Source organism: Colius striatus, chromosome 6 (genome assembly GCF_028858725.1).
Source record: "Colius striatus isolate bColStr4 chromosome 6, bColStr4.1.hap1, whole genome shotgun sequence".
Classification (NCBI taxonomy): Eukaryota; Metazoa; Chordata; class Aves; order Coliiformes; family Coliidae; genus Colius; species Colius striatus.
This window is the reverse complement of record NC_084764.1, coordinates 21203688-21231665: the sequence shown is the minus strand read 5'-3', so window position 1 is coordinate 21231665 and position 27978 is coordinate 21203688. Positions and strand designations below refer to the sequence as shown.

The following is a 27978-nucleotide window of genomic DNA, read 5'->3' as shown; positions in this document are numbered from 1 at the left end:
GGCACCAGTGACATTGCCTTCATTTTCAGCAGACTTTTATTAACCATCTCAATCTGTTTTCACATTCTGTTTGTAAAGCAGCAAACATCACTTTTGGCATGCAGAGATTCCCTGTACAGCTCAACAAGGACAAAGCAGCTGGACTTTTAAAATACAGTTCACATGATTTAATTTTATACTCAAGTTAGAAATACTTAAATTAAAATGACTACTGTACAGTGGAAATCACGTATTCACAAAATTAATAATTATTTCATTCTTTATTTACAAAATACTATCCTGAGAATTTTCTATTAAGCTTCAATTTGAGCAAAGTAGCTTATATATATATCTAAGTAACAACAGTTACTTAATGTAAGGGACAATGCCAGAAAGGGTTCAGTGTGTTGTTCACATGACTATCAATCCTCCCGCTGTGCTTCTGGTGGTTCTGCAGCTGATGGATTTGACTGAGGCAGCTCACTTCTGTTTTCAGGAGGAGGTGGTGGAGGCAAAAATCCAGGTCGTTGAGGTGGATAGTGAGGATAAGGTCTCAATGGAAATGGATTTCTTACTGTGAGAGAATCAGAGCAGTCCAGTTAGTATCACTCTCAACAACAGAGACATACCTGCTCCTCCTACTCCACATACCTTATTGCTCAAGCGGTAGCCTGCCTAAACAGTAACAAGGGAGACCCTGGTAGTTATGGGGTCAGGGCAGCAGCCGGTCACTGCCTGTGAATGGGCTGCTGCCACCACTGCCAGCTCTGGTGTGCTGCAGCCACCTCTGGCTCTTCTACCTTGCAGCCACTTTGACAGATAAGTGGCATAGACCTTCATGGGTTAATCCAAGAAGAGCACGAGGGAGAAAGAAGCCTTTCACTCCGATTCTTACATCTTGCTGCACTAATGAAAACCCCAAGGCAAACCCGTCCCAAATGCATGTCTCTGCACAGGTATTAGCATACCTCAATGCTAAAGGTGGAAACTTTAAGAATCAAGTATGATGCAACCTCATAGGAGGAAAAGAATTGAGATAAGCTTGTTTTCCTCTGTCAGCAAAGAATCCTTTAAATGCTGGACAGTGGGTGCAGACTATTTTCCAGCCAAAGCTAGTATGTGTAAAAACTCTACCAATACAAGCAACTGTGAAAAAGGAAGTGTACAACACACTTCCTTCCCCTCAGTCAGCAACGATGGTCGCTGTTAGCTGAACTGAGCAGTGGGATGTGCAGACAGGTGCCAAAGACCACCCAGTGTGGCACCTTCCCCCCTGCACATGGCAGTGGTGGCTGTCACCCCCAGTGCTACATACGTGGCCTCAGTGGCCGTCACCTCCAGTGCTACGTACGTGGCAGTGGCCGTCACCCCCAGTGCTACGTCCGCAACAGTGGCCATCATCCCCAGTGCTACGTATGCGGCAGTGGCCGTCACCCCCAGTGCTACGTATGCGGCAGTGGCCGTCACCCCCAGTGCTACGTATGCGGCAGCGGCCGTCATCCCCAGTGCTACGTATGCGGCAGCGGCCGTCATCCCCAGTGCTACGTATGCGGCAGTGGCCGTCATCCCCAGTGCTACGTATGCGGCAGCGGCCGTCATCCCCAGTGCTACGTACGCGGCAGCGGCCGTCATCCCCAGTGCTACGTACGCGGCAGCGGCCGTCATCCCCAGTGCTACGTACGCGGCAGCGGCCGTCATCCCCAGTGCTACGTACGCGGCAGCGGCCGTCATCCCCAGTGCTACGTACGCGGCAGCGGCCGTCATCCCCAGTGCTACGTACGCGGCAGCGGCCGTCATCCCCAGTGCTACGTACGCGGCAGCGGCCGTCATCCCCAGTGCTACGTACGCGGCAGCGGCCGTCATCCCCAGTGCTACGTACGCGGCAGCGGCCGTCATCCCCAGTGCTACGTACGCGGCAGCGGCCGTCATCCCCAGTGCTACGTACGCGGCAGCGGCCGTCATCCCCAGTGCTACGTATGCGGCAGCGGCCGTCATCCCCAGTGCTACGTATGCGGCAGCGGCCGTCATCCCCAGTGCTACGTATGCGGCAGTGGCCATCATCCCCAGTGCTACGTACGCAACAGTGGCCATCATCCCCAGTGCTACGTACGCAACAGTGGCCGTCATCCCCAGTGCTACGTACGCAACAGTGGCCATCATCCCCAGTGCTACGTATGTGGCAGTGGCCATCATCCCCAGTGCTACGTACGCAACAGTGGCCATCATCCCCAGTGCTACGTATGTGGCAGTGGCCATCATCCCCAGTGCTACGTAGGCGGCAGTGGCCATCATCCCCAGTGCTACGTACGCAACAGTGGCCATCATCCCCAGTGCTACGTAGGCGGCAGTGGCCATCATCCCCAGTGCTACGTACGCAACAGTGGCCATCATCCCCAGTGCTACGTATGCAGCAGTGGCCATCATCCCCAGTGCTACGTACGCGGCAGCGGCGGGCGCAGCAGCCCCAGCTCTTGCCCCGGGAAGCAGTCACGTGCTCCATACACAGCTGCGGGAGGGGGCGGTGGGAAGGGCGGCCCTCGCCTCGTGAAAGGAGCTCTGGGATCCACAGGCAGCAGCGGGGGTCTCACTGGAGGGAAAGGCGGAGGAGCAAAGCCCAAACCCATGGCTTCGCTTTCAGGTGCCAGTGACGGATCAGGTAGTGAGCCCTGCAACACAACCAACACAGGCTGAGGAGAGGCAACAGCCCCAGTGCCATCAGGCCCACTCCAACACTAGCTAACAGCCAGCTCCAACTGCCTCAGCTACGGCACAGACCCGAGCAAGGCTATGTGCACGCACCATTAGACTGACCATAGGTTCTCCTTTTGGGTTGCAATGTTTTTCAGCAGGTATGATACTAGTCATTCATCAGAATTAATTCACAGGACAGTAAATGCTGTGATAGAAGTATCCACCTAGTTTTATAATTTGGACTGCATCATGCAATACGACGTGAGCACTGTACTAGAGACACATTTTGCTCACAGCTTCTTTACATCAAGTTTCTGTCCAGTTACTTACGCCAAAGTTAGAATGATCTTTCATCTCGTTTCCGCTTGGTTCTGGTCGTGGGCTGTTCTCTGAAGATGCCTGTCCATCTGTATGGAAAAGTTCAAGAAGTTACTCGGTGCTGCCCTCCTCTCCACCACTGACTTCAGTCTTTTTTCTCAAATCACAATATGCAGGCAAGGAGAAAGGCAGTACAAAATAAAAAGGTAGCAAGCACTTGTTCTGCGGGCAGGCTGAAAGAGCACTGAGGAACACAAAGCTACGGCCGAGTATTTTTCCAATACATGCCCTTGAATTATAAACTTGCAGCTTTTCCCACACAGTTTCTTGTATCCTGTTCCAGGTACCTGCCTCAAGCTGATAGTTTTTGTAGATTTAGCCAGCCCAGCTTAGGAAAGTGTGTTTATGTTGCTCACTTTAAAGTTAGATCACCTTGCTGAGGAAGTGTAGCTCATTCACTCAGAGCTGGAGCCTGGATTTCAGCCCTGTGAGATATGTTGCTGTGCTGAAGTCAGATGCTATGTGCTGGATGGGGTGGGGTTTTTTTAATTTGGATGTTTTTTGCTGTCTTTACAAATACTCACCCAAGTTCATTGAAATAATGTACCTCTAAAAAGCAACACATGCTTAATGACCTGCTACATGCTGGCAGCAAGGGTGTCCAAAACCCTGTTTCCATTAAGTGGTTTCTGAATTGCCAAATAATGTTGTTAATTTTTTTTAATTGCTGCTTGTCAGCATCCGAAGAAACAAGTAAAAATGGATGCAACAAGTGTGTGCAGACAGTGCACCTCTCCTGTCCTTTAGTCAGTGTCCAGGCACTAGAAGAAAGACTTCAGTGGAACATAAAAGCGTTGAAAAGCAGAAATGAAACACAGAGAGGCTTGGACAAGGGTGGGAAGGTGATTGACTGTTGAAGAATAGAACTGTCTGCCAATGGAGAACAATTCCCTGTAAAAACTGAACATTCAACCCAAAACAAAATTCAGCCTTCCCACTTCTCACGTTATTACACAAAACAATATAGATTCTCTCTCCTACTGCCAGATACTGGGCAAAGATGGTACCTCACTACTAATCATATGCTTAACTGAATTCTGGGTGGCAAGTTTCTGTTTTGAGTTTAATGGCTTCAGCTGAGCTGATGAATCAGACACATGTGACTTAATAGGCATTAAATAAGGATGAAAACTGCTTAATATGTATTAAAGCTTTAAGCTCTCAAACTGTTTCAGTGTAAGGTTTAAGTCACCAAAACTTTGCCTCTGAGCTTCTGGCTCTTGCTAAGTATCACCAACTAGAATTAATGTATCAGCCAATTTAAACCAAATGGTACTTGGATCAGTGTTATCGTGTGATGCCGCCAGGGGCAACCACATTGTGAACTACAGAAAGCTGCAAGTATGGGAAACAGTTTGAACGTGACCTCAGGACCTTCTACTTCAGTATGCAAAGTCAGTGCATGTTTGAAAGTTTTGCTGTTATTCTTTCAGTCAAATTGACTCTAACTTTATCAAATGTGGCATGAAAATGCAAGTAAGGGTTTGGGACATTTTAACGCTGCCATGAGCAGCATGGGAGTGTCCAAAACAGACTCACGGCCAATCCCATGTGGTTAACATACAGAACAGTGAAGAGGGACAACAAAATACCCCAACCTCTTGACTACCATTCATTGAATTCCACCCACCTGATGGAAGAGTCTGCTAGAGAAAAACTGCATTGAGACTTGCAGGTGTAAACATATTTTGACACAACAGAACATGAGGTCTGTGTTAGCTACAAAGTTGTCCTCTTATCAAGGCTTACTATGCATAGTCAGCACACACTGATATTCTCCCTTTGACAGTATCATGGAAGCATTTCCCACCTGTTTTATCAAAAGACTGGAGGTTATAAGCTCGTAGTTCTGCTGGGCCAGAAAGTCTTCCAGTATTTGGAGGATTAGGGAAAAATCTTTCTTGTCTTCGAGGAGGAAGAACTGCATCAGTGTAAGGCTCACCTAACATCGAAGAAATTGCAAAGCAGCTCAGTAAAGATTTATTCCCCACATTCCATACAATTTTAGATCAGAATTTTCTGGATACTTTATGCTCTTGTAAATATCCAGAACCACTACTAATCAGGGTGAGCAAACAAATCTTAAAAATTCCCCAACACAGGCATCCCATGAATTATCTACAACAGCTTATGCTTCTAAGGAGCTGCAAACGAAAAAGCTCATTAATTTTTGGTTTAACATACAGTAGACTTTTCAAAGTCATGATTGCCTTATTTATGAAGAGTGAGGCCTTGAAACAAAGGTTCAGCATAGCAGTGAAGGTCAAAGGCTAAATGAGCTTTACATGTTTTAAGCCAGTCCTGTTCTGTTTCACAGTGCTGTCATGTGTTTCCACCCAGCCCCTGGCATCGGATGGAGCTGCCTGTGCCGCAGCACCACGACACACCGTGTAGGTGAGAGCCAAGTGCAAAGGTGAGGGGGACAGGGCTCAGGGCAAGGAGACCTTGAGACCGACTGCATCTTGGCAGCACCCTGTCCACAGATCACATCTGGCAAGTGAGACACTGTGTCCTGAGGAGGCTTTCACACAGATGTGTAGCAACTAAAATACTGTTTGCTGCAGCTAATAACTAAGATACTTTAATCTGTGTACTTCACATTATTGTTAACTTGTGGCATTTTTGCCTCTTTAGTACACTATATAGGAAGGTTGCCCTTGCCTCTGCATTGTTCACTTGAGAAGTATCAATAGGATCCTCTTTGAATTAGCTCTGCCTTCCCTGAGTGACAATGTGCAATAGAGATGTTTAGCTGAAGAAGTGAGAATGAAGACCGACTTTGTAGTTAATTAATTATCCAAGAGGCAGTATCACCATGTCAACATGTACCAAACAGGATGATTGTACCATGGTACTCCTGTACTATCCCTATAAATGTTTTTTTGAAAAACACAGTGTTTTTCCAACAGTAGCTAGCATTTCTTTACTTGTTTAAAGGCTAATGTACTACTGAAACTTTTTACTTTCTCAGATCTCTCATTAATTATCCAACCCAGACAGGTCTTTTGATGCACTAAAACTCCCAGTAAAATGATGAAGTCAAAGAGCTGATTTACATATATATTGTTACTAACAGTGTTGAAAGCATAGAAGTGCAAGTGACTTGCACCATTGGAGAAGGAAAACAAACCTACTATTGAAAAAAACCTTTCCAGTGTAGTTGCACATGCAGCTCCAAGAAAAATGTTTCATATTTTAAGCAAGAAATACTTAAAATATATACACAGCAGGTCAGTAACTCCATTTTTTGACCGATATGGTAGCTAAACAGATTTTTATACCTGGCGGAGGCAGAATTATCCTGCGTTCCCTGTCCCAAGGAGGAGACAGGGATCCAGTATCTGATGGTGGTCTGTGGGGATCAGTTAATCTATCAGAACTTAGCTCTCTTTCGTTACCGATGTCATACATGGCAGTCGGTCCTCTGGACCCTAATTGGAGAAATCAGATAGTTATTTACCCAAATATTTTAAACCCTCAATTATGGCTTTCTTCATTAAGTCTGAAAATAGTAAAATAAATCAAGTAATGCCAACACTGCCAAGACATGAGAGGCACATGGCTCCAAAGGATTCTCCAGCTGCTTGCTGATGACTAGTTATGTTTACTAGAAGTGTTTAAAAGGTTTGTTTGCAATGCCAAAATTCAACAAGAGGGCAAAACCTAGAGTACCTGCAACTGTTTTTTAAAGAAGAATAAAAAGTTTCAGTTCATTTGAATCCGAGAGACTAGTGCCCTCACGATAAATTGTCTCATTGCTAAAAAACCTGCTGCTAATCAAGCTAAAACTTAGCACACTGAAAGTCAATGTCGTAAGAAAATATCCACATCATATCCAATATTCTTATGGTTCTTTCTAATTCTTTATTCAAGAAAAAAAAGAGAAGACCAAGTCAACACATATCCAAGTGCAAGAGAAACTGTAACAGTGATTTTAGGTTGCAAACTTCCTTTAAAATAGTTTTGGTCTGAAAAATGACAAAAATACTGAGTTCTGGTATCATTCTCTATCCCAAAATTCAACCTAAAATTTGAAGCCATTTCCTATACCATGCAAAGTGAGATGAGCACTATAATTGCTCTGTAGCTGGCATTAACACACCATTTCTTTAATCTGCCCAGGTTATATCAGTGTTCCATTGTGAAATGGGCAGTAGTTAGGCCTTTGCATAGCCTCTTTACTTGCTAACACTGTATCCTGAAATCCAGGTTCTGCTCAACCTCAGCAGCAACAGCTGAGAGACAATTTAAAGACACATTGGACACCTCAAGAAGTTTCATTTCTATACAAATAAATTGTCAAGTACAATTTTGATTGTATGTTTTATAGCTATAGTTGAACAATCCAATCTCAAACTTTTCTGACTTGAAAAATTAATCAACTTTCACATGCACTGGGATATGTTTTTTCCAAAAAGGTAAGAAACAGTTCGTGCTAGTCTGTAAAAAAAAAAAAAAAATCAATGTTGATTAGTGAAATCCTAACAGAAGAGATATTTAGACATATTTCCTACTACATAAGTACAGGTCTCAACAGGTGTAACCACAGTAGTAAATTAAATAGCTTCTTTATTACCTGTTAACAGATGCTGAACTCCACTCTAGCATTTCCCTAACACTATTTCCAGCAGCTTCAAGAACATTAAGGAACAGGGTTATTTCTTCCCTTACACTGTGGCTTGCTTTCACTTACTCTCTGAATTTTACTCCTTACACACAGCCTTCCTGGTCCCTTTTATCACTAGAGACAAAACTGTCTCCGGGTATAATGACTGCCTCAAAGTTAGAGCAAAGGGAAGAAAACAATTTACTGAATCAGTAACTTTCTAGTATCATGACCCCAAATAACACTGTGACATTTTGACAATGCAGGTGCCCTCCTCCTCCTCTCACTGACTGTAGACCAACAAGATGGATGTGGCAGTACTCTTTCTTCAGAAAACCAGTGACTCTTGTTTACTTCAAAATCACAAGTTTATTTCAGCAGAGTCCTATTTGTCTGAGAAATAAACCAAGACTGATTAAGTTGGGCTTTTCAATTTTCTCAAACCATGCTTCTAAAGTGAATCCACTGACTAACCTACTAATGCAGCTACATTTTCCACTGTATTGTTACACATCAGACAGCTTTTAGAAACAAGCTGGAAAACAGGAAAAGTTCATCCAATCATCTGTTCATATTGAATTGGTTGTCTTAATACTTTTTTGTCACCAGCAAGAGGAAAAGGTGTGACAGGTTTATAGAAGAGGAGAGAGAAATCCAGAATAGATACATTTTCAAGTTTAAGAATTGTACCTCTTCCTCCTCCTCCACCTGGAAGCATAGGTGAAAGCCTTAAAGGACCCTCCAATAAAGTTGGAGGGGAAAGAAAAGCTCTTGTTTCAGATGAAGGCCGGCCCATTGGTGAGGGTCCATATGGGGAATGCTCTGGAACAGTTAAAACAAAATACTCAAGTTCACAATATTTAGTTTAGCAAACTGCACAAAGTAATGAACTTCTCAGGTGAAGTTTAAAATTGAATGTGTAAGTGAAATTAAAATTGTGCTCTAGTTACCACGCACATCATATTCCCAGTCTACTCTCATCAACACTCTTAGTTTCAACAAAATATTTGGTATGACCTAGATTCACTTATGACCCAAATATTTTTTTAAAGGACTTGTTTGTACACACACATGGCTAAGACATAGTTCTCAAATAATTACATATGGGAGGTCTTGGGAGACAAAACCATAAACCGAACCAATTAGGCTCCGTTTTACAATTCAATACTGTACCTCTGCCAAATGGTCTCACTGGAACATCAAGAGCATAAGGATCTTTTTCTAAAAGGTCAAGTCTGAATTCTGCTTCAGTTAATCTGCAAATGAACAATGGAAAAGGAGTAAATACTGTGAAGTGCTAAAGTTCTACTAGACTGCACTATTTACTGCTAGACTTTCTGCTTCAAGGGTTAAGAAAGTGTCCTAAATCGAAAAAAAGATGGAACATTGAACTAAAAATTCCTGAAAGTATTTCTCTGTGCTGCTGTATTTAAACTGTAATTCAAAAGTCAAAGCAGCACGTTAGGTGTCACAATTTCTAACATGACATTACACATGAGTAACATTCCATTTATTAGTTAAATTCACATCTAAAGGTTTCTCCTGGCCACTACTATGTGATCTGATAGGTCACTATTAACTTCTGAGAGAAGCTGTAAATGCCATTAATGTTTACAAATACATAAAGGGCCAGTGTCAGGAGGATGGAGCCAGGCTGTTCTCAATGATGTCAAATAATAGGACAAGAGGGATATGGGTATAAGCTGGAACATAAGAGGTTCCAAAGAAATACAAGAAAAAACTTCTTGCCTGTGAGTGTGATGGAGCACTGGAACAGGCTGCCCAGATGGGTTGTGGAGCCTCCTTCTCTGGAGACATTCAAAACCGACCTGGACGAGTTCCTGTGTGACCTACTCTAGGTGGTCCTGCTCTGGCAGGGGGGTTGGACTGGGTGATCTTTCAAGGTCCCTTCCAACCCTTAAGATTCTGTGATTAAGTAACCATGACACCTAGTTGATACACATTTAAAATCAAACAAACATCAAATCCCCAAAACCTTTGAGTTCTAGTACTACATTCTGCTGGTCTCCTGAAATATTTCCATACTCCACAAAGTTCTTAAGTTCTTACTTCCTTGCGTGTTATTATTATAAGAATGATCAAATTACTTCCTGTCTTTCAGAACTCCAATGGACACTGTCCTATCTCTGCCCTGTTCGGGCTACACTTGACTAAGAGGTCTAGAAAACACCAAATTGCATAAATCCAAAACATACTCACATGCCCAAGTGCATTTGTTTAGAACTAGATCAGGATTGCACTTACTTTTGTCTGTTATGTGCATTTTCTTTTTTTATATCATTGAGGTGTCTTTCAGCTGCTCGGGCCGTCAGCTTTGGAAAAGGACAAAAATTAGATGCTTAGATATTGCTATTTATTAAGGACTTCTTAAATGTGATAGAGCTAAGATCCAAGACATCTTTATCCTATCTGAAGGATGTGGACTATATTTTCACAAGATACAAAGCATATGAAATAGCTCTACTACCTAAGTGTTTAAGGAATTATCTGGCTTTTCTGCAGGTTCTTAAAACTGCAGAAATGAAACTCTTTGCCTATAGATGCTTTGAAGCATCTCCAGTATATGTACAAGATTTAAAGTCCCAAATTTTGTGCAAGAAATTTTTATTTTAAAATCACATAGCTAAAAAATGTCAAATAACAACCATGAGGTGCCACAGCTTTGAGCAGGATTCTGTCTTACACAGATCATACTGAGCAACTGAAGAATGTATTAGTCAGGAGATATTTTGAAGTCTCCTGCTTGGGAAAAAAAAGATAAAAATGGATTTTGTAGCAATATTCTTAGGAAGCTGTCAAGGGAACACACTGTTCTCACAGGACATAATGTTTCCTATTAGTAGATAAAAGGAGTGAAGTATATCTAGAGAAAACATTAAAATGGCATTGAAACAAGGCCAAAAGCTTTTATTATTAGCAAAATGTCACAAACTTGGTAACATGTTATTCCAGCAGATTTATTGCTATGGAAAATCATCATTCTACTCTGCTCAGAGGTATCCAGATTTCGTATGCTGGAGGTATTTCTGACATGCTTTTGTGTATTTCTGCAAAAGACAGGTATGTCTAAAGGTGATACAGTTCATTTGTATTAATAAAGAAGCTATTCAGGTCACAGAAAAGGAAGATTTGCAAAGTTCAAAAACGTCAGTATTTGGAACTTACCCAATTATCGTGAGCTTTTTTCTCATGGGAAGTAATCTGTGAAAGAGATTCATTAGATCATTATTCATCTAAAACAAGAAAACTTAAGACTGTATGTGCTTTTATTTGTAAATTTGATGAGTGTGAACAATTTATGATGTGACATCCAAACTTAAACTTTGTAATAAAGCTATCTGGTGATCTCTGCTATGAAACTGAGTCAGTCAAAACCAGACGGCATGAACAAGGGGGAAGCAAAAAAACAGCCATCCAACAACACCAAGCCAGAGAGTATCACAGCCTGTCTGAAAGTTGTATTTCTTTCAATAACATCCCTCCTACTTGGCATCAATGATAAATAAGACAAAGCACGTACCTGATTCTGGTAAGAACGAATCGTTCTTTCTAGTTCTTCTTCAAGGTCTTTTGCTCGCTGTCTGTAACAAAATCAGGGTTTATGACATTGTAATACAATATAGAGAAAGCTAATTTTAAATCCAGTAAAAAAACCAGCAGTAAACAAAAGGTACAGTGAAGATTTTTTTTTTATCCCAAAGTATTGTCTCTTAGGTCCTTGGGACAGTAAAAATTGTAGCAGGCCCTAGATAAGCACAAACAGGAATGTAAACAAAAGACCAGAACCAAAAAAACACATCATCTCCCTGGCTGTGCTGTTTCCAAGGTAAAGGATATCCACCACGAGTCCCAACAGCCAGCCTCACTCAGCTCAGCAAAGGTACCAGTGTGTCTGGAGCTGGCACTATTGTTAGCCACCACAGTCAGCCTCTGTGTCAGTCCCAAGGGACTGTCACTCGCACTAACGTATTTCAAGACAACAGGAAGCATGAGGGTACTTTTGCTGCCGGCTGCCCTGCACACAGCCTCTCTAGGTTCTACACTCTCTCCACAAGTGGACCTAAGAGACGTTCATTGTTTTGCTATACTCCATATTTGCAATTTCAATACTCTCTTTAAAATTAAGATCTCTACAAAGTTCACATTCTGAGTAAGTCAATAAAAATGTCAACAAGAACTTTAGACTCTAGAGAAAGGATTAATCTAATTAACTCACAATCTGATCACAATCAGTTAGTTAAGAGCCAATGCTCCCATAAATATTGAAGGGAGAGATTAAAGAATTATGACATAGTTCGAGAAACCACAGAAATGAACCAGAGGTACACATTTAATGAAACAAAACAGAGCAAAGGAGTTAAAAAACAGCTAAAGAAAATATTCCCACATCACAGTAGTTTAGCAAATAATTTCTGAACAATAGTACTATTTGACAAGCTTAGAGGTACAGAAATAGAATACTATAACCATACAACAGAAATTTGCTAGGATTTATAGAAAAACTGAACATTTTGTTTGTTTTACAGCGTTCTCTTCTCTCTCAGTAAAGAGGACTAGAGGGAACTAAATTACAGAACCTCTTCTTACCATTCTATTAATGCTAATGTGTCAATACCAGTGACATTCAAATGGAAGAAAAGTTCCTAATAATCTTCCATACCCACATTTTTTAAGCAATAAGTCCCTTATATTACACACAAACTAGCATGTAACACACACACACACACGACAAAGGAACTGGAAAAAATACACTCACTTATGCTGGCATTTGTATTAATTCTCTATTGCCTTTTGTTCATTTTGGAATAAGTAATTATAGCAACTAAAATCTGTCATTACCTGTAGCTGTTTAGTTCTTCAGCAGCATGATTGATTTTTTCATCTACTTTAGAAAGCTTTTCTTCCTTTTGTAGGCGTTCTCTCTCTTCTACTGTCAGCTTCCTTTAAAAAAAATCATGAACTATGGTTAATTTTGTTTCAAGTCAACAGAAACTTCACCAATTATTCAGGCATGATGAACACATAGTAGGTATCCAGAGAAAGACTTTCTAGGCAACATACTAAGTAGCATAAATAGCACTAGTTTGTATTCGTATTATTTTATTCAGTTCATTAAGTGTTCTATGTGAAACAATTATATTACCACTATGCCTGAAAGGAATGGAAAGAATCCATATTCTCAAAGAATATTTGTTTGCAGCAGGGAAAAAAAACAAACCAAAACACAACACAGCCACAAATCAAACAAACTAAAACCCAAACTACATTAACTTTCTGTGATTTCTTCTGATGCCTTTTTTATATTTAAAATAATTTTCCAAAGAAGGAAAAGGCTATTATTAGTTATTAGGAAAATATTATTTCCAGGTTCCTCTATTTTTATGCCCGATCGAGTACTATAGAAGAGAAAATCCATGTTCTAGACCATAAGTTATGCACAAGGTAACTCTGCAGAGCACTCATGGATATTACAGCTCTGAATGGACAAACTGGTAATTTTCCTGTAAACAGCAGTCTTCATCAACCAAATGACCTAAATCATGGATCTTTTGAAAATGATTTGAACTCTTCTACTCAACCTTCACTTCCCACTTTTCTATTTCCCTTGTTTAAACACACCTCAGGCCTTTAGAAGTTGCCCTGTTAAATACTAATATCCTCTTTGATACTATCTCATCACATCAGCTTCTCCCCACTCCTTTTTGGCTTTGATAAGCAGCAAATGTTTGCTGAGCTTTAGTGTGCTATTTTTAAATATCATCCACACAGTCTGCAAACACTTTTTCTTTCTGACCGCCCATTATAGCTTCTTTTTAACAGGTTCCTTCCCACTCTGCCCCACACCAGCTTTTTTTCTTAAAACAAATGTTAACGTAGTGAGTTTCTGGGTTTTGTTGAATCTATAAAACAGGCAAATATCTACGCAAATATACATATGTTACAGATTATTGAAAATAAAACTTCAAATAGGTCCTGCATACTACTCAGCACAGGTTCAAGAGTTGTGCTGCTTCTCTTGCTGCCTTCAAGATTGTTTTTGCGTCTTGAAAAAATAGTATCTGCCTAGTAAAACTGTAATTTTACCATCATACCCTAAAATGGTGTCCCCTGCTCCCTCCCTGTCCCACATACACAATTCTGAAGGTTACTACATGCCCCATCCCAATCAACTTTATTTCTAGTCCTTAACAGACTTATGATTTCAATCAGTAAGTCATAATCCCTACTATCGTGTTGACTGTGAAGCAGACAGTATAGCCCTCAAATTCTATCTTTCTTGGTGAGGAAAGCTTGATTCCCAGGGGCTCTATGTTGCTTACTGGTAATGGTTAGTTTGCCTGTGCTTTAACTCTTAGTTTTATATATAGCATCACTTATCTGCTGAGACTCCTAGCTCTCTTCAACTGTGAGGTGCATTTTATGTGGTAAAGCAGCTAGTGATAATCTTTCTGTAATGATTTTTTTAGCTGTATTACACCCTATCTTAATTTAATATAAAAATAAATCAAGCTTTACACTTCTACCCACCTTATTTCATAGATTAAAAAATTAGTTACTAACTGCTCGTGGAAAAGTCCTAAAATAATACACCGCTACTTTCATTAAAACAATTTCTATAAAATCACTGTGATCACATGTGATTACATGAAGGTGTAACATAACAAGGTCTTCACAATTCAGAAAACTCTGGAAAGCAATATTCAAATTTTCAGTAATTCTCAGCCCCCAAACCAAAGTTACATTCAAATCAATCAGTAAGCATTGACTATAAAAAGAGGAACCAGCACCTGTGCAGTTTCATTTCATTTTCTTGATAGAGTTCAGTCATCACTTTAAGTTTCTGCTGAAGCTTCTGAACTTCACTTCCGAAACGTTCATTTTCAGACTGCAAGGAAGCTTGTTGACTTTGAAGGTTTTCTATACGTTCTGTCAAATTTAGAGATAATTATACTAGGACATCACGTCTTTTACGAAATTAAAATATCTGCAATATTTTAGTATATAGGAAGTCTGTAAAAATATTTGATGCTATCTTAATTTCATAATATAAAAAGTAACACGTTACTGTATTTCAAGAAACTACACAAATTGGGAAGCAGTATTGCTCCTTTCAATGGGAAAACAACAACTATACTCTCTTTCTGCCACAAAGTGCAGCTCTGAAAGTCTCTAGTCTTTGCTCCAAATTGTAAGGCTTCTTTCAAAACAATGCAGTTTTGTAACTCACAATAGAATTTTTCATTTAGGGCTGTTATTATTGCAATTATTCTACTTAAGGAGTAAAGTCAGGACCACCATATACTCTTGCAGATTTACTCACATGAGGTAGCCTGAAGGGATAAATTAGATTTGTCAAACTATCACATCTTTCAAATTTAAAATCAGTTCTGTCCTTTAAACAGACCCTTTAAACTGGTTATAGAATATTCCAACAGAGTACAACAAAATCTGCAAATGGTGCTTTAGCAACTTGGATTGATTTACCCCAAAAATAAAATATTTTAAATAGCTAAGCAACTTAAACAAGTCCTTTAAAATTCAAATAGAGCTATTAATGTAAACTTAGTTCACTTTTTACTGGAAGAAACGCTTGCAGTCTGTAACACTGTTTAGAAAAGCAGCATCTTACTAAAGGCAAAACAATATTTAATTACCTGTTAGTTCTTCTTTAGCTTTATTTTCATCAGACAGTTTTGAATGCATTTGATCTCTTTCTGTTTCCAGGGTCTTTAAACAAGCATTTAACTACAATCAAAGTAAATTTTTTAAAAGAGCATTTTAAGATTAACAGAAACTCTTTGCATGCAAAACTCTGTAATTAAACATTAAAAGATGCCGAACTTTGTAATATGCAATTAAACTAATCATTAAAATTGCATATATTTCCTCCAGCTTCCCCTCTTCCAACAAGTTCTTTAAAAATCACGTACCTTTGCAGCATAGATCAATTTCTTTACAGTTCGTTTTTGCTGATCATCTGATTGACAGAGCAGAACATCATGTCACATAAAAAGCACAAAAATGTTTGTGACAGATCTTACTACTATTACTTTATTTTGGCATAGCATATTTGAAAGAAAAGAAATAGGCAGGGATCTCCTATATTCTAATGTTTTGTTTGCCAGTCAATCAGACTCAAAATGCTCATGTTAAAAACAAGATGCTGAATACACACTTATAAGATTTACTGAGACGTGCCCTACAGTATAATCAGCATCAGTGTAACAAGAAGCTGCAGCAAGAAAATGGAGGAAGAAAAGCCCTTCTAGGCTGCTGTTTTTAGAGACCCACATCTACACCACTGATTCCAGTGCTACCATACTGCTGGCAACAATTAACACCTTGTAAGGACAAGGAAGCAGAAATTAGGCTCTAAGGACCCACAGTGCTACTGCTGGTAGGAGTTTCCAGAGAAAAAAAAGCAAGGTTTCCACCTAAAAATGTATGAGAATCACTCCTTAATGCTAACACAGGCTAAAGTCATTCTGCAAGAGAATGAGCACTGTATCTTTCCATTGGTCTCTGACACTATGTTCAACTTTAGCTATATCCACACACTCCTAAACAGTAGCACAGGTTGTTACTCCACAGATTACAGTGACACGATTAACATCGGTTGGGTTATGAAAATAAAACTTCTACAAAGTTAATCTTTCCACTTTCCAACTTCGTTGGTTCTATATTTCTAAAATATCTATTAAATTAATATCTAAAATAAGAAGCTATACAAACAATACCTAAGGGCTCTCCATTCTCTGTTTCACCCCTTATATCGACGTCCCAGTGATTATCTTCAGAGTCATCATCTTCTCTTATCGCTGAACCCCAGTCCTTCATCTTCAGTAAGTACTGTGTCAGTGACTAAGAAAAGCCCATACAAACCACAAACACTAAAATAAATAGCAGCAATGAAAATGTAGTTACCATTACAACTGCTTCTTCAGGATTTCTGGATTCATTTCCCTTAGTAGATTAAGTGAGCCTCATATACAGGATTCTAGTTGTCAGATACTATTTTTTTATTAAAACATATACTTGCAAGTCAACGGGTGTGCCCTACTGAGGGCTCTTCAGATAGCCAAGTATGTATGCTTTTAACAGGGCTTATGTATATAAGGTACACACATGGAAAAATACATTCTTGACTTACATGCTCCAAATTAAAAAAAAAAAAAAAAAAAACCAATTACTCTATTAGAACTAAAAGACTTATTTAACTTGCTAGCTTCCAAGGCTATAAGTCTGCTCCACTGTGCTGCTAAGCAACCTTTTTCGCTTAGCAAAAAACATTAGAGGATGGAGACAGAAAACGAAAACCCAAGAGTTTAATGCATTTTAAGACAAGGAGAGGTTGTTAGACTTTTTTTGGCACTCAATGGCTAGCATTGATCTGAGTAATTTGATTCAACACACACAATTTACCTTGACTTGACTCTCTTTATTTTTCAATACTTCTTCAATATCAGCTTTAGAAGATTCAAACATCTTAGTTTGTTCGTTTAGTTCACCAAAACGTTCATCCCATCCTTCAGCTTCTTGTAAAAGCTAAAAAGGGAAATACGAGATTAGCATAATTACTGCAACCAAGAATCAAGGATGAACAGTATATGTATCATCTATAAGTAAGCAGAGTTTTAACCTGCCACCCATCAGTAACAACTGACAAAGATAGGCTAGATGACAGTTAAACCTCAAGAGTTGAAAAAGAAAACTTCCATGTTACTGTGCAGTCTCTTTATCTGCAATAGCTTTCCATTGGAATTAGTTGATAAGGTATTTTTAAACATTTATAAGGTCAGTTAATAGTCTACTCGGTTTAAAACTCTGATGTGACAATCGCAATGGATATAAAATAATGACAACTGTTTTAACAGCTATGAACACTGGGGAATGATTGGGAAAGAGAACACTCATTTCCCTATACACACACATACTTCTGAAATTGCATCCGTGTCTTTTGAATCTGGAAGGGACTAGTGAGGTAAGGGAAAGCAAGAAGCTTTTTAGACAGCTGTTAAGTTCACCTGACATGCAAAACTGTGTTATTTCTCCTACTCTCCTCCCCACCTCTTAGTTTTTAAATTGTATTTTAAGAAAACTTCCCTGTTAATTAAAGTCACAACAACTGTATGTAATTGACACCTAATAGTACGTATCTTTGTAATTAACCATGGTTGACTAAAAAGATAGGTAGATTCCAAGGTTACATTTTACAGACATCCCCTAGAAAAATATCATTTCACAAAAATACTGTACAGAAGTGCATTAGTAACCTTTAACACCAGTTCATTAAAAACAACCGCTGCAACATATTAGCTAATTAAACTATGTCTTCATATTGTGAGGACAAAATTGAACTGATGCAAATTTCTATTAAGACAAAACATGCAGCACAAAAACATGGAGTGCAGTAAAAAAGTGGTCTTGGAGTCTGTCAAAAGAATATTGCTTAAAGTTGCACGAAGGGCAACCACTTTAAAAGCAGTGAATATGCAGGAAGGACTAACTATGTTGAGTAACAAGAACTTAACAGCCAATTATATTAAAAGTAAAACCAGGAAATGGTATTTGAACAGGGGAACTGCCATGCGAATAGCGAAGGAAGCCTGGACACTACTTATCAAAGATAAACTAGAAGGCATAAATCAAAAGGTAAATGACTAGAATTGTATGAACCTCACTTGGCATATAACTGCACCAGTCAGAGCCACGTATGAATTTGCATTACGCAAACTATGTATTACAGACAAGACAAAAATACTCTTTATGTAAATACTGCTCAGAAAACATACACAGACAACTACTGTTATCATGAATTGTCATCCTCACAGGGAAGCTAAACTTAAGAGATTCCTTCTTCATGAAGCCAAAAAGAAAATAAATTTACGTGACTTTATACACCTGTAAGAACTACAATAAAGAAAAATAGCAAGAACTTGCAATAAGCTAAAGCAACATATACTTCTAGTATTCCTGAAAACAACAGCATAGAAAGTTTGGAGTTATAGTAACAGTTCCCTTGTTCAAACTAAAAGGCCCAATCCTCTCTCCGACACATCACAAATCGGTGACAGCACATCTGTTATAATGTTTAACATATGATGTGCCAGAAGATTATGACCCATTAGTACAAGTGGACAGAGAAGAAAGTACTCTAGTTTCTGTGAACAAATAATACCTTTGTTACCTTTTGAGCTTAAGTGAAATTTCATCTTTAAAAAAAAAGAAAGAAAAATAAAAAAGGAATATGGATATTCTAAGATAGCAAACTAACACATGCTTACAACTACCTCATAAAAGAGAACACAAATAAGCAAAGTAGATACTTTATCTTTTTTCCTTATCAGGTTCCATTAACCCTTATCAGGTTATTTATCTACTAAAAAGCATAGCAAAATACAGTATACCCAAATGTTCTCAAATTAGTATAAATTGCAACAAAGTTCAGTTACAGTGCAGTAATTCATCCTAAACAATTCCACTAAGGAACTGCTATACACAGGTTATTTTATCTATAAGGAATTTTAAAAACCCTTAAGTTTTATCTAGGAATCTGGCAAGTTAATTACACCCTGAGAGTTGTTTTCACTCATTTTTTTCCCTAGTTTTGTTTAGTGTAAAAAGATTACATTTTACATGAAATGTAGAGTAATTGTCAGCACCTAGTATTATCTTATTCTAAGTACTACTTTTTAGTAGAACATTCTTTTCATACACACACAGATAACTGGATTATTTCTGTTTAAACACAAGAAACTACCAGAGAAAAATATTTTAAAAAGATCCCACTCTACTACAACTTTGTGTGCTGTTTCTCAAAATTTATTACATACACACCAAGGCTAAACCCTTCCTCCTCACAGAAATAAACAAAAAGGATGTATATTGGATGTACTCATTCTAAAATTAAAGAAAGTTAAAAGTTTTTTGTTAGGCAAAACCAGAATAATTTAATTGTAAAACAAGTAATTGCACAGGACATCTATTGCATATGTTGAATATTTTTAAATGATCAGCATTCTTTGAGATCTGGCTACAGCACTGAGGAAAATAAACAAGATAAAACCGGGGAAATAGGTCTGTTCCATCCCTTTGTCTTACCTGACTTTCCAAGAATTCATCCACAGCAGTACTACAGTGAGTTTTTTACCTGCCTTTTGCATACTCTGACATTTCCTAACTTGTTTTGTTATCTGTATCAATTATTATAAGCATTTTCTCTCTGCCTCTGTAGAAGATCCTAGCTGTGGACTTGCTCAAATCTTTCTGTTTTCCTTCAGGTCTTATAAATATTCTTACTAGTCTTACATTACCATATGCTCTCTTTCTCACCAAACTCTATGCATGTTTCCCCTCAAATTCTAATTATCAAATGCCTTTTAAAACAGGGATATTTGCAGACAAAGTAATTCCAACACAAAAACATGTTAAAGCCATGTCCTCTTCCTCACCTCATTTACATGAGCACACAAGGGGTATTAACAAGCATGCTAAGGATGAGCTCCCTAGAGAAATCACATTTACACTGTATCACAGAAAATACAGTATTTCTAAGGATAACTAGGAAGAGCCTACCTGTTTCTCACTTTCCTGGAGATGGCAGTTTTCCTCTACTGCATCTTGAATGGATGTCTTGAGTCTCTCTGTATTAATCTGATACACTTTTAGGGTGGACTTGGCCTAAGGGAAGTAAAAAAAAAGGTGTGTTATTTAAACAGTATAGGTGAAGACCTAAGTGGGGTCCTGACGGTATTATTGGTCTTCTGTTCTATATACACTCACATTTTCTCAACAATTTCATTGGTTTTTGTTGATTGTAATTTTGCAACACTATGTATCATTGTGGAATAAAAAGGCAAAGAGAAAAGAAGGCAACTCCACCTCCCAGTATAAACCAATCACTATATGAAATTCAAAGTTGCTAAACTAAGTCACACAAAAGTACGAAGCTTTAAAGTCTTTTGGTTTACATAGAATATTATTTCTGTACCTTTACTAGAAAACAAACAAACAAAACAGTAACTGCATGTAGAACAGACAAATTGCAAAGACTTGAAACCAGAAACTATTAAGATTGGACATACCTCATCAATTTGCAACTGGAGAGATTTTGCTTCGTTCTGTAAAGACTCTGCCCTCTTCTGAATTTCAGCTACCTGCAAATTATCAGTTGTCATATAATTTCTTCCACATATTTAACTAAAAAGGTCTAGACAATTCATAGTCATTTTAATATTGAAATTTACAAGCTTCTACTGTGAAACGAGTAAAAACAGTTTTTCTTCTTTTGACTATTTTCCTTTATGAATGTCATTTTTCTAATATGCTACAGGGAGTATGAGAGGCGACAAAATGGGAAACACAGGTTTTGTTTTAGAAAACCCAAGGAGAAGAGTTTGTCTTCGTCACAGAGAATTATTTTTTAAATGGTTAGTAACAAAGACAGGATTCTATTTATTCTTACCAAGGCATCATTTTCTGATTGCTTAGATTTTTCTTCTTCCAGTTCTTTTTCTAGATTCTCTATTTCTTGCTTGAGATCCAAGTTTGATTTGTTCAGTTCTTCACGCATTTCCTAAATCAAGTTTGATAATCAACATAAGACATTTTATATTAATTACATATGAAGTATAAAATAATAAAAATGTTTTTAATGTTTTAAATATGACAGCAAATTACACTTAACAAACGTCACCATATCAAAGATAAATCTCAAGTAATGAAGAGACTCTTGCATGTTAACAAAATCTGTAACAATTAGTTCTATAGGATCTAAAGTGCAGAATGGAACACATCTATTTGCTTTTTTGTTACATAAATTTTACAGAGCCTGCTAGGTATTTGATTCACTTTTTCATAACTCTTTCACAACTATATCTCAGTTTGGAAGATATAAACAATGTAGTGGCAATTTTTGTTTACAACTATGCTCCAGTAGCCTATAAAATATAACATAATTAAATCAGATGTGCGATTTCTGTCTCTGAGAAACAGAAACAATTTACTTTAAAAAAAATTAAATACTGTTTAATGACATTTGCTCTAGTATCAGTATGTTTTAATGCAATTGTTACAAAATCTTCTCTTAACTTAAAATGTCTCACTTCTACATCCCTTGCAGTAACCCTGGACTACAACGGCAATGATCTCAAAACAATTAAGGGTTTTGTTCTGGGTTTTTTTTGTTGTTAGATTTTTGGGGGGTTGTTGTAGTTTCAGTGTTTTGGGTTTTTTTTCCAATATGGGCAGTATATCCTGAAATACTGCCTTAAACTTCCATTTATCTTTTTACCTCAAGAAAAGAGGCGTCTGCTGATTCTCTCATAACACTACCATCCGTCAGGGACAAGCCTAAGTCTTCAAACTGAAAAGGAAATATTTCATGTCAGAATATACAAAAATAATTGCTCAAACAATAGCATTATAATTTGGGATGCTCTAGTCTGAAACATAGCCACCACCTAAATATTCACAAATTTCCTGGAAATCAGGAAAGCCTCGTAGATTGCTCAGAGTCATAAAACAAAGACATTTTAAAGTTGCTTCCAGTGAAATATATCATATTAAGAGTTAAAGGTAGAACTTGCTAACACTTTAATTGCACTTGAAGGCACTGACAAGAAAAAACACTTGAAGAATCATTTTTAAAGTTTTTATGCATCTTACTTTTATATACGTTGAAAGCAATAAATGAGGACCATTACCTCTTTTTTGCTAAGACTCAGTTTTTCAAGAATTTTGCATTTGTCTTCAACTAGTTCAGCAATTTTATTGGCAAGTTGCTTTTCCCTTCCTAAAAGAAAACAGTTAAATATTGAAACATCCAAATAATTAAAAGAAGAGGGGAAAAAAAAAGCTAGAAAGGAAAGTCATACTCCAAAGAAACAGTATGAAAAATAAGCTTACCTACATAAAGTCGACTTCTAACCTGAAATAAAAAGAATAAATACTGAAATGTCTGATCCAATACTCTTGGATAGTATCTGAAAACTTACTTTAATCTGTGGTTCCATGATCAGCTTAACCATGGAACTTAAAAAAACTAATATAAAGAGGCTTCTGTTAAAAATGGACAGTTGTATCCCCTGCTCTTAGCCACTCCGTGGCTGTGTGTTTGCCCAGTCCTTCTCCTACTTCAATTCAACAGAGAGAAAAGGGCAAAGAAGGTTAGTTCTCAGCTGGATCACCTTTGTAACACATCTCTATATAGTAATCACAGAACCATGACTGCCAACACAAAGCAGTAGTGGATGTGCACAGCCAAAACTGAGGGGAGGGAGGGGGAAGCTCCATGTCCCAGCTCAGACTTAACTTTCTATGAGGAAAAAACCCCCATGTTCTTATACATAACAGTTCAAGGTGCAGTACAGTTGCTACTTAATGGGCATCCCACTCAATGCAATTCTGAAGTGCCAAATCAGCAGCTGCCACCTAAGGCCTAGTGCCCTAGAATCAAAAGCTAACAATCCACAGGACAAAATCTGTCACAAATGGCCTGGACAGAAGATGTAGAACTCGGCTGAACCACGAAAACTTTACAACACAGCATTCCTTTCAAGGCTGGGCCTGGATCATGAGCCTAACATACAATGGGTCGCTCAGATCTTCCCTGTTTCCACCTCATTTAAAGCCATGGGATAGACAAGGAAAAAAAGAGGGGAAGAAAGTCATAAGCATATCTTATCCTATCATTACCCAATAAACACTAAAAACCAAACCCCATTGTCTTTAAGTAACCATTAATACCTCAAAGAGTAATTATCGGAGTTCTAAGCATGGCTGACTGAAAAAGCTATCAATAACTTCCGCAGCATCTATTGCCTTAGTCATGTGTGCACAATACTAGAGCCACTGCTTGACTAATTTCAGCTGAAAGGCCTCTTTCATACCACTAGAGAAATTCTGCTAGAAAACAGAAGGAATAATCCAAATTATAGATACATTAACAAATACAGATCCCTTTCCAGACAATTCAAATCACTGCTGTAGGATAAGGTGACATTTTCCAGATCTACGTTGATGTTGGAACCCTAGAAATGCAGTTGCTCATAGCTGAAAATTTAAACAGAATACAATCTATCTTCAAATGTGAACATTATCACACTTAGCACCAAAATCACATTGAAGAGTACGCAAAAACTGCAGAGAAATTTAAAAAGCTGAACTATGGACACTGACTTCATTTTCTTAGTAAGGAGAGTATGGTAGGCAGCTGTTATTACTCAGAATAGAAGACAGCTCTTACCTCAAAAATATAATCTCATTGGTGCACTAAAAGGTTTCACTACTGCATTTCTCAAAGACATAAGCTTAGTGCTCACAAACAGCACACATTAAAATTGGTTCAGTGTTCCAATGAACAGAATCAAGGTCATTGTCCAAAGGGCTTTACAATGCCTCCGTTCATGGGAATCCATCTGGACTGCTTTTGCTTGCAATTACCTTGAGAGACCAAAGCAGGTCTAGCTAAAGCCAGGGTTGTTACAGAGATATCAATACATGCACCAATACACAGCCCCCAGGAAAGACATTTATATCCCACGAAAATATTTTAGGGATAATTTTGAACACCTGGAGAGCATGCAAAAAGCAAGTTTTGTTGCATGAAATGACAACAGTTAACTTTGCCTGCATCCAAACACTCATTGTCTTGCCAAAGCTGACTACTACTCACTCAGTTTCTCTTTTAGAGGGATTCAAATTTCATTCACAACAGACTTAAAACTCTGAAGTATTATGTATCTTGAACAGTTTCAATTAAAAACATTAACACACTGCACATATCTACATGTAATTTGATCACTTACTGATTGATAACTTCTATACAGGAACAAGAGAATTGTAAAGGCTCCAATGATGCCAGCACAGATCACTATTTCCCAAGGGAAACCATACAGATCAGGACCAGGTCTCATATCTTCAGGCAGTGATGCCACAGCCTGAAAAAGAAAGTTAAAAGCCTCAACTAAAGGAAAAGAGATTAATATTTTCAACATAAATAGATGTTCTATGTTGCTTTAGTTTACTTCTAAGGCTTTTTCATCTTTTTTTTTTTTAAAAAAAACTCTGAGAAAATGGTTAACAGATGTTTTTGATTTTTAAATTTTATGTTTATCAAGTGAAGAAGAAAATAAAAGTTCCAACAAGGTATGACAATGACTAGATAAAACTCTGAAAACTTTTCTTTCTGAATCTACCAACTATGGCAAGTTCTCTTTTGAGGTGTTTGTGCATTTTCACCATTAGAATAATCCATACTAGTAAGTATTTTACCATTTACTGGTAGAAATATTGTTTGGTAAAGAAAATGTACTCAACCAACTTCATGCTAAAATAATGTATGGAACACAGACAATTATTTAATACATTTAAAACATGCTGACATTTTTTTGTAAACAGATGCTACTCCTCTGATCTCAAAGAGACAACCTGCTCCACGCATCTCACATTTGACTACGTGTGACTTGTGTTTAAGAACGTGTTGTTGTGAAATAAGGTCTCTATCTCCATTTCTTTAATAAAACGGCCAGACTACCCCCAGCTCATGCCAAGAGGGGCGCGCGTGTGTGTGAAACCGGGGAGCGCCGGTCTCCCTGCGCTGGCTTTCTGAGGCCTCTATTACTCCCTAAGAACTGCCCCGGCTCCGCGGGACCCGTGCGACGCGGGGACCCCTCAGACCCCGCCCGCGCTGCTCTCGCCAAGCTGCCGCCCGGAGCCCGGCCCGGCTCCACGCCCCCGCGCCGTTTCCTGCCGCCGCCTCCCCGCCGGTGCGGGCCCGATTCTCTCAGACCCCAGCCCGTCGCACAAGACCCCTGCTCTCGCGAGGGTCCCTCCCGCTGGATCCGGCCCCGGGCAGCGGCGGGTCCCGCACTCACCCTGCGCGCCTCTTCCAGGGCCATCCCACAGTAGCGCTGCGCGCTGTCCCGCAGGCCCTGCCACAGACTGGCGGTGGCGGCGCCCCAGCCCTCCCCGCGGCCGCCAGCAGCCATCTTACCGCGGCGGCGCGGGCCCACCGCCGCGCGGCGCCTTCCGGCCCGCCACTGACACCCGGCCGGCACCACCGCGGGGGGGGGGGGGGAATGGGGCGTAACCACTGCTGCCGCGGGCGCACGTGGGAGCATCCGGGAGAGCCTGATGGGGGCGGTGGCCTGAACCACTGCGACATGAGTAGGGGCGCAACACCACCGCCTGGAGGGGACGGAGCGGGAGACACCACCGCCGGAGAAGAGGGGAGCGCACTGGCGGCAGAATGCCTCGGGCCTTGTCGGCCGCCTCGGCCCAGAGCCGCAGCGTCCCCTGAGGCGGCTCTGAGCTCCCGAGGGCCGGTGCGCCTCACGCTGGCTGGGCTCGTCCTCGCGGCGCAGCTGGCCGGGGCGGGGGTGCGGGCCGAGGAGCCGCAGGTTTCCCGGGACCTCTCCCGACAGACCCTCCCTTTAGCGGGCGGGAAGGGCCTCCAGTCCCCGCCGGCCTGCGCCCGCCGCTGTCCCCCGGTACTGACGTGGCGCCGCTGGCCGCCAACCTACTCCTCTTCCTCATTAAAGTTAGGCGCAGTGACGCTCACCTCGCCGGGGGCGCCTGCCGACCCCATCCGCAGCCGTGCAGCAGCGGGGCTTTATAAAAACACCGCTCCTCTAGGCTGGATCCCGGAGACAGGCCTGGCTCGGGACAGGCGGCCGCGCCGCTCGGGCTCCCGACCGGGGCCTGCAGCTGACATTTGGCCGCGGGGGCGGGGAGGGGAACAGGTGGATCCGGACGGGCGGGCCGGCGCCCGGCGCGGAACCCGCCCTGTGCTCCGAGCTGTGCAGCGGCAGCTCAGCCGGGTTGCTGCAGCTAAGGGCGATTCTGTGTTAAAAATGGGTCGCACCGGGGCTGTTGCTACACAAATGAAGAGGCTGGAAACGGTAGCTGCAGTGCCACATAGAAATGGGTTCTTTTCCACCTCATTCGCTAGAACTATTTTTGTATGATTTTTTCCGTATTCTTTTACATGTACTCAGCTACACCTTTTTTTTTTTTTTAATGTCTGCTAAGCACATTTTCATAATGCAAGGTGAGGTACCAGCCTGTGAAGCTGGCTCCACCTAAGACATGGTGACAGGCAGAAGGTGGAAGAGGCTTTTGTGGCTATATCAAACAATACAAGAATGAGTTTGACCATAGCGCTGAACTATGGAAAGAGCACTGGAATCCAATCTAATTCATGACAAAAAAAGCAAAGCCTTCCAGTTTTCATTTCCTGTGCTACAAATTTAGCTCGAATCTATGTAAGTGCACTGGAAATCAGGAAGTTCTTAAATTTGAGTTTCCTGATACATTACCTGATACTGCCTTTCTGTTTAGAGGGGATAGTGCAAAACCATCAACCTTTTCTTACATTCCTCTGGCAGCACTGCTTCTTGTGCTGTTATGTCCAGTAAGGCCCACCTTCACTCTGGCCCTACATTTTGATATTTAAGACATCCCCATAGCAATCATAATCCCATTTTATATTTTATATATTTGCTTAGAAAACGGTGTTTTACACAATTATGAACTACGGGAATCTTTGGGCAGCAAGGCTCTGAAATAACTTTTTAAAAAACAATGGAAGTATCCTGATAATTTTACACATCCTAACCCAATGTCCAAGCGAATCTAATGAGTACTGTTATGGATGGGAACTAGGGGTTTCATTTAAAAAATAAAAAAAGCAAAAACAAACCAAACCAACAAAACATACAACTCTAACCCCTCCCCCCAAATGCTGATATTTTAAACACTAAGGTGTTTCCTGGCTGTTCTGTAAAAAAACCCCACACTAAATTCATTGGGTTCTGTAGTGCAAACAACAGAGGCAGATGATCAGCAGCTAAGCTGGTCTTTTCTTGTTCCATGTCTATCTCATTTAGCATCAGATACCCCAGAAGCAAGGGGACTGCAGAGGGTTTATTTAAATGGATTCTTCCTTCCTTCCTTCCTTCCTTCCACCCACCAATAACTGGCTTAATTTTGCACTAATGTCAACACTGTATCACATAAAAAACTCTTACCTTTTTGATAATACCCATCACTGCTGAAAATACAGATTTTATCAATTCTCCAATTTCAAGAGCATTCAAGCACATCCAGCCTCCTTCTGGTTTGTTCATAAGGATAAAAAAAAGGGGGGGGATGTTACATTACAATTGTCAACTAATACAAGTCCAACTTTTTTTTTTTTTAAGATTGCAAATTTATTTTCTTTAAAATTAAGAAACTTAGCACTTACCATTACTTGGAACATAGTTCTGGATAGCATCTGAGAAAGGCTTGACATCAAATGG

The 27978-nt window shown here is 39.9% G+C and overlaps 1 protein-coding gene across 2 annotated transcripts; it reads right to left on the bottom strand.

The window, feature by feature from the left end:
• Positions 1-34: 34 nt before the first annotated feature.
• Positions 35-26393, bottom strand: LOC104549257 (melanoma inhibitory activity protein 2). 2 transcript variants are annotated; one of them, XM_061997821.1, is made up of 24 exons: positions 26238-26393; positions 24484-24615; positions 22583-22604; positions 22381-22469; positions 21969-22040; positions 21141-21251; positions 20761-20832; positions 20252-20356; positions 17099-17221; positions 16414-16537; positions 15607-15653; positions 15331-15421; positions 14464-14602; positions 12515-12616; positions 11196-11256; positions 10841-10876; positions 9920-9987; positions 8828-8910; positions 8345-8476; positions 6330-6479; positions 4859-4990; positions 3001-3077; positions 2420-2645; positions 35-553 (listed from the first exon to the last, which is right to left on the bottom strand). In XM_061997821.1, the coding sequence occupies exons 1-24, from the start codon at positions 26262-26264 to the stop codon at positions 402-404; spliced, it is 2373 nt and encodes a 790-aa protein (XP_061853805.1). In that variant the 5' UTR covers positions 26265-26393; the 3' UTR covers positions 35-401. The 2 variants fall into 2 exon arrangements, with proteins under 2 accessions (XP_061853805.1, XP_061853803.1); XM_061997819.1 differs by lacking the exon at positions 26238-26393 and adding an exon at positions 25552-25724.
• Between the last annotated feature and the right edge of the window lie 1585 nt (positions 26394-27978).

What these genes read in the sequence shown, in the direction of transcription:
- LOC104549257 (XM_061997819.1), bottom strand. Translation starts at nt 25,665, where the DNA reads ATGGCTGCTGGCGGCCGCGGGGAGGGCTGGGGCGCCGCCACCGCCAGT. An exon ending in GAAGAACTAAACAGCTACAG is followed by an intron (nt 11,257 to 12,514) that starts GTAATGACAGAT and finishes ATTTTGTTACAG; the next exon opens with ACAGCGAGCAAAAGACCTTG. An exon ending in AAAAAGCTCACGATAATTGG is followed by an intron (nt 9,988 to 10,840) that starts GTAAGTTCCAAA and finishes CCTTTTCCAAAG; the next exon opens with CTGACGGCCCGAGCAGCTGA.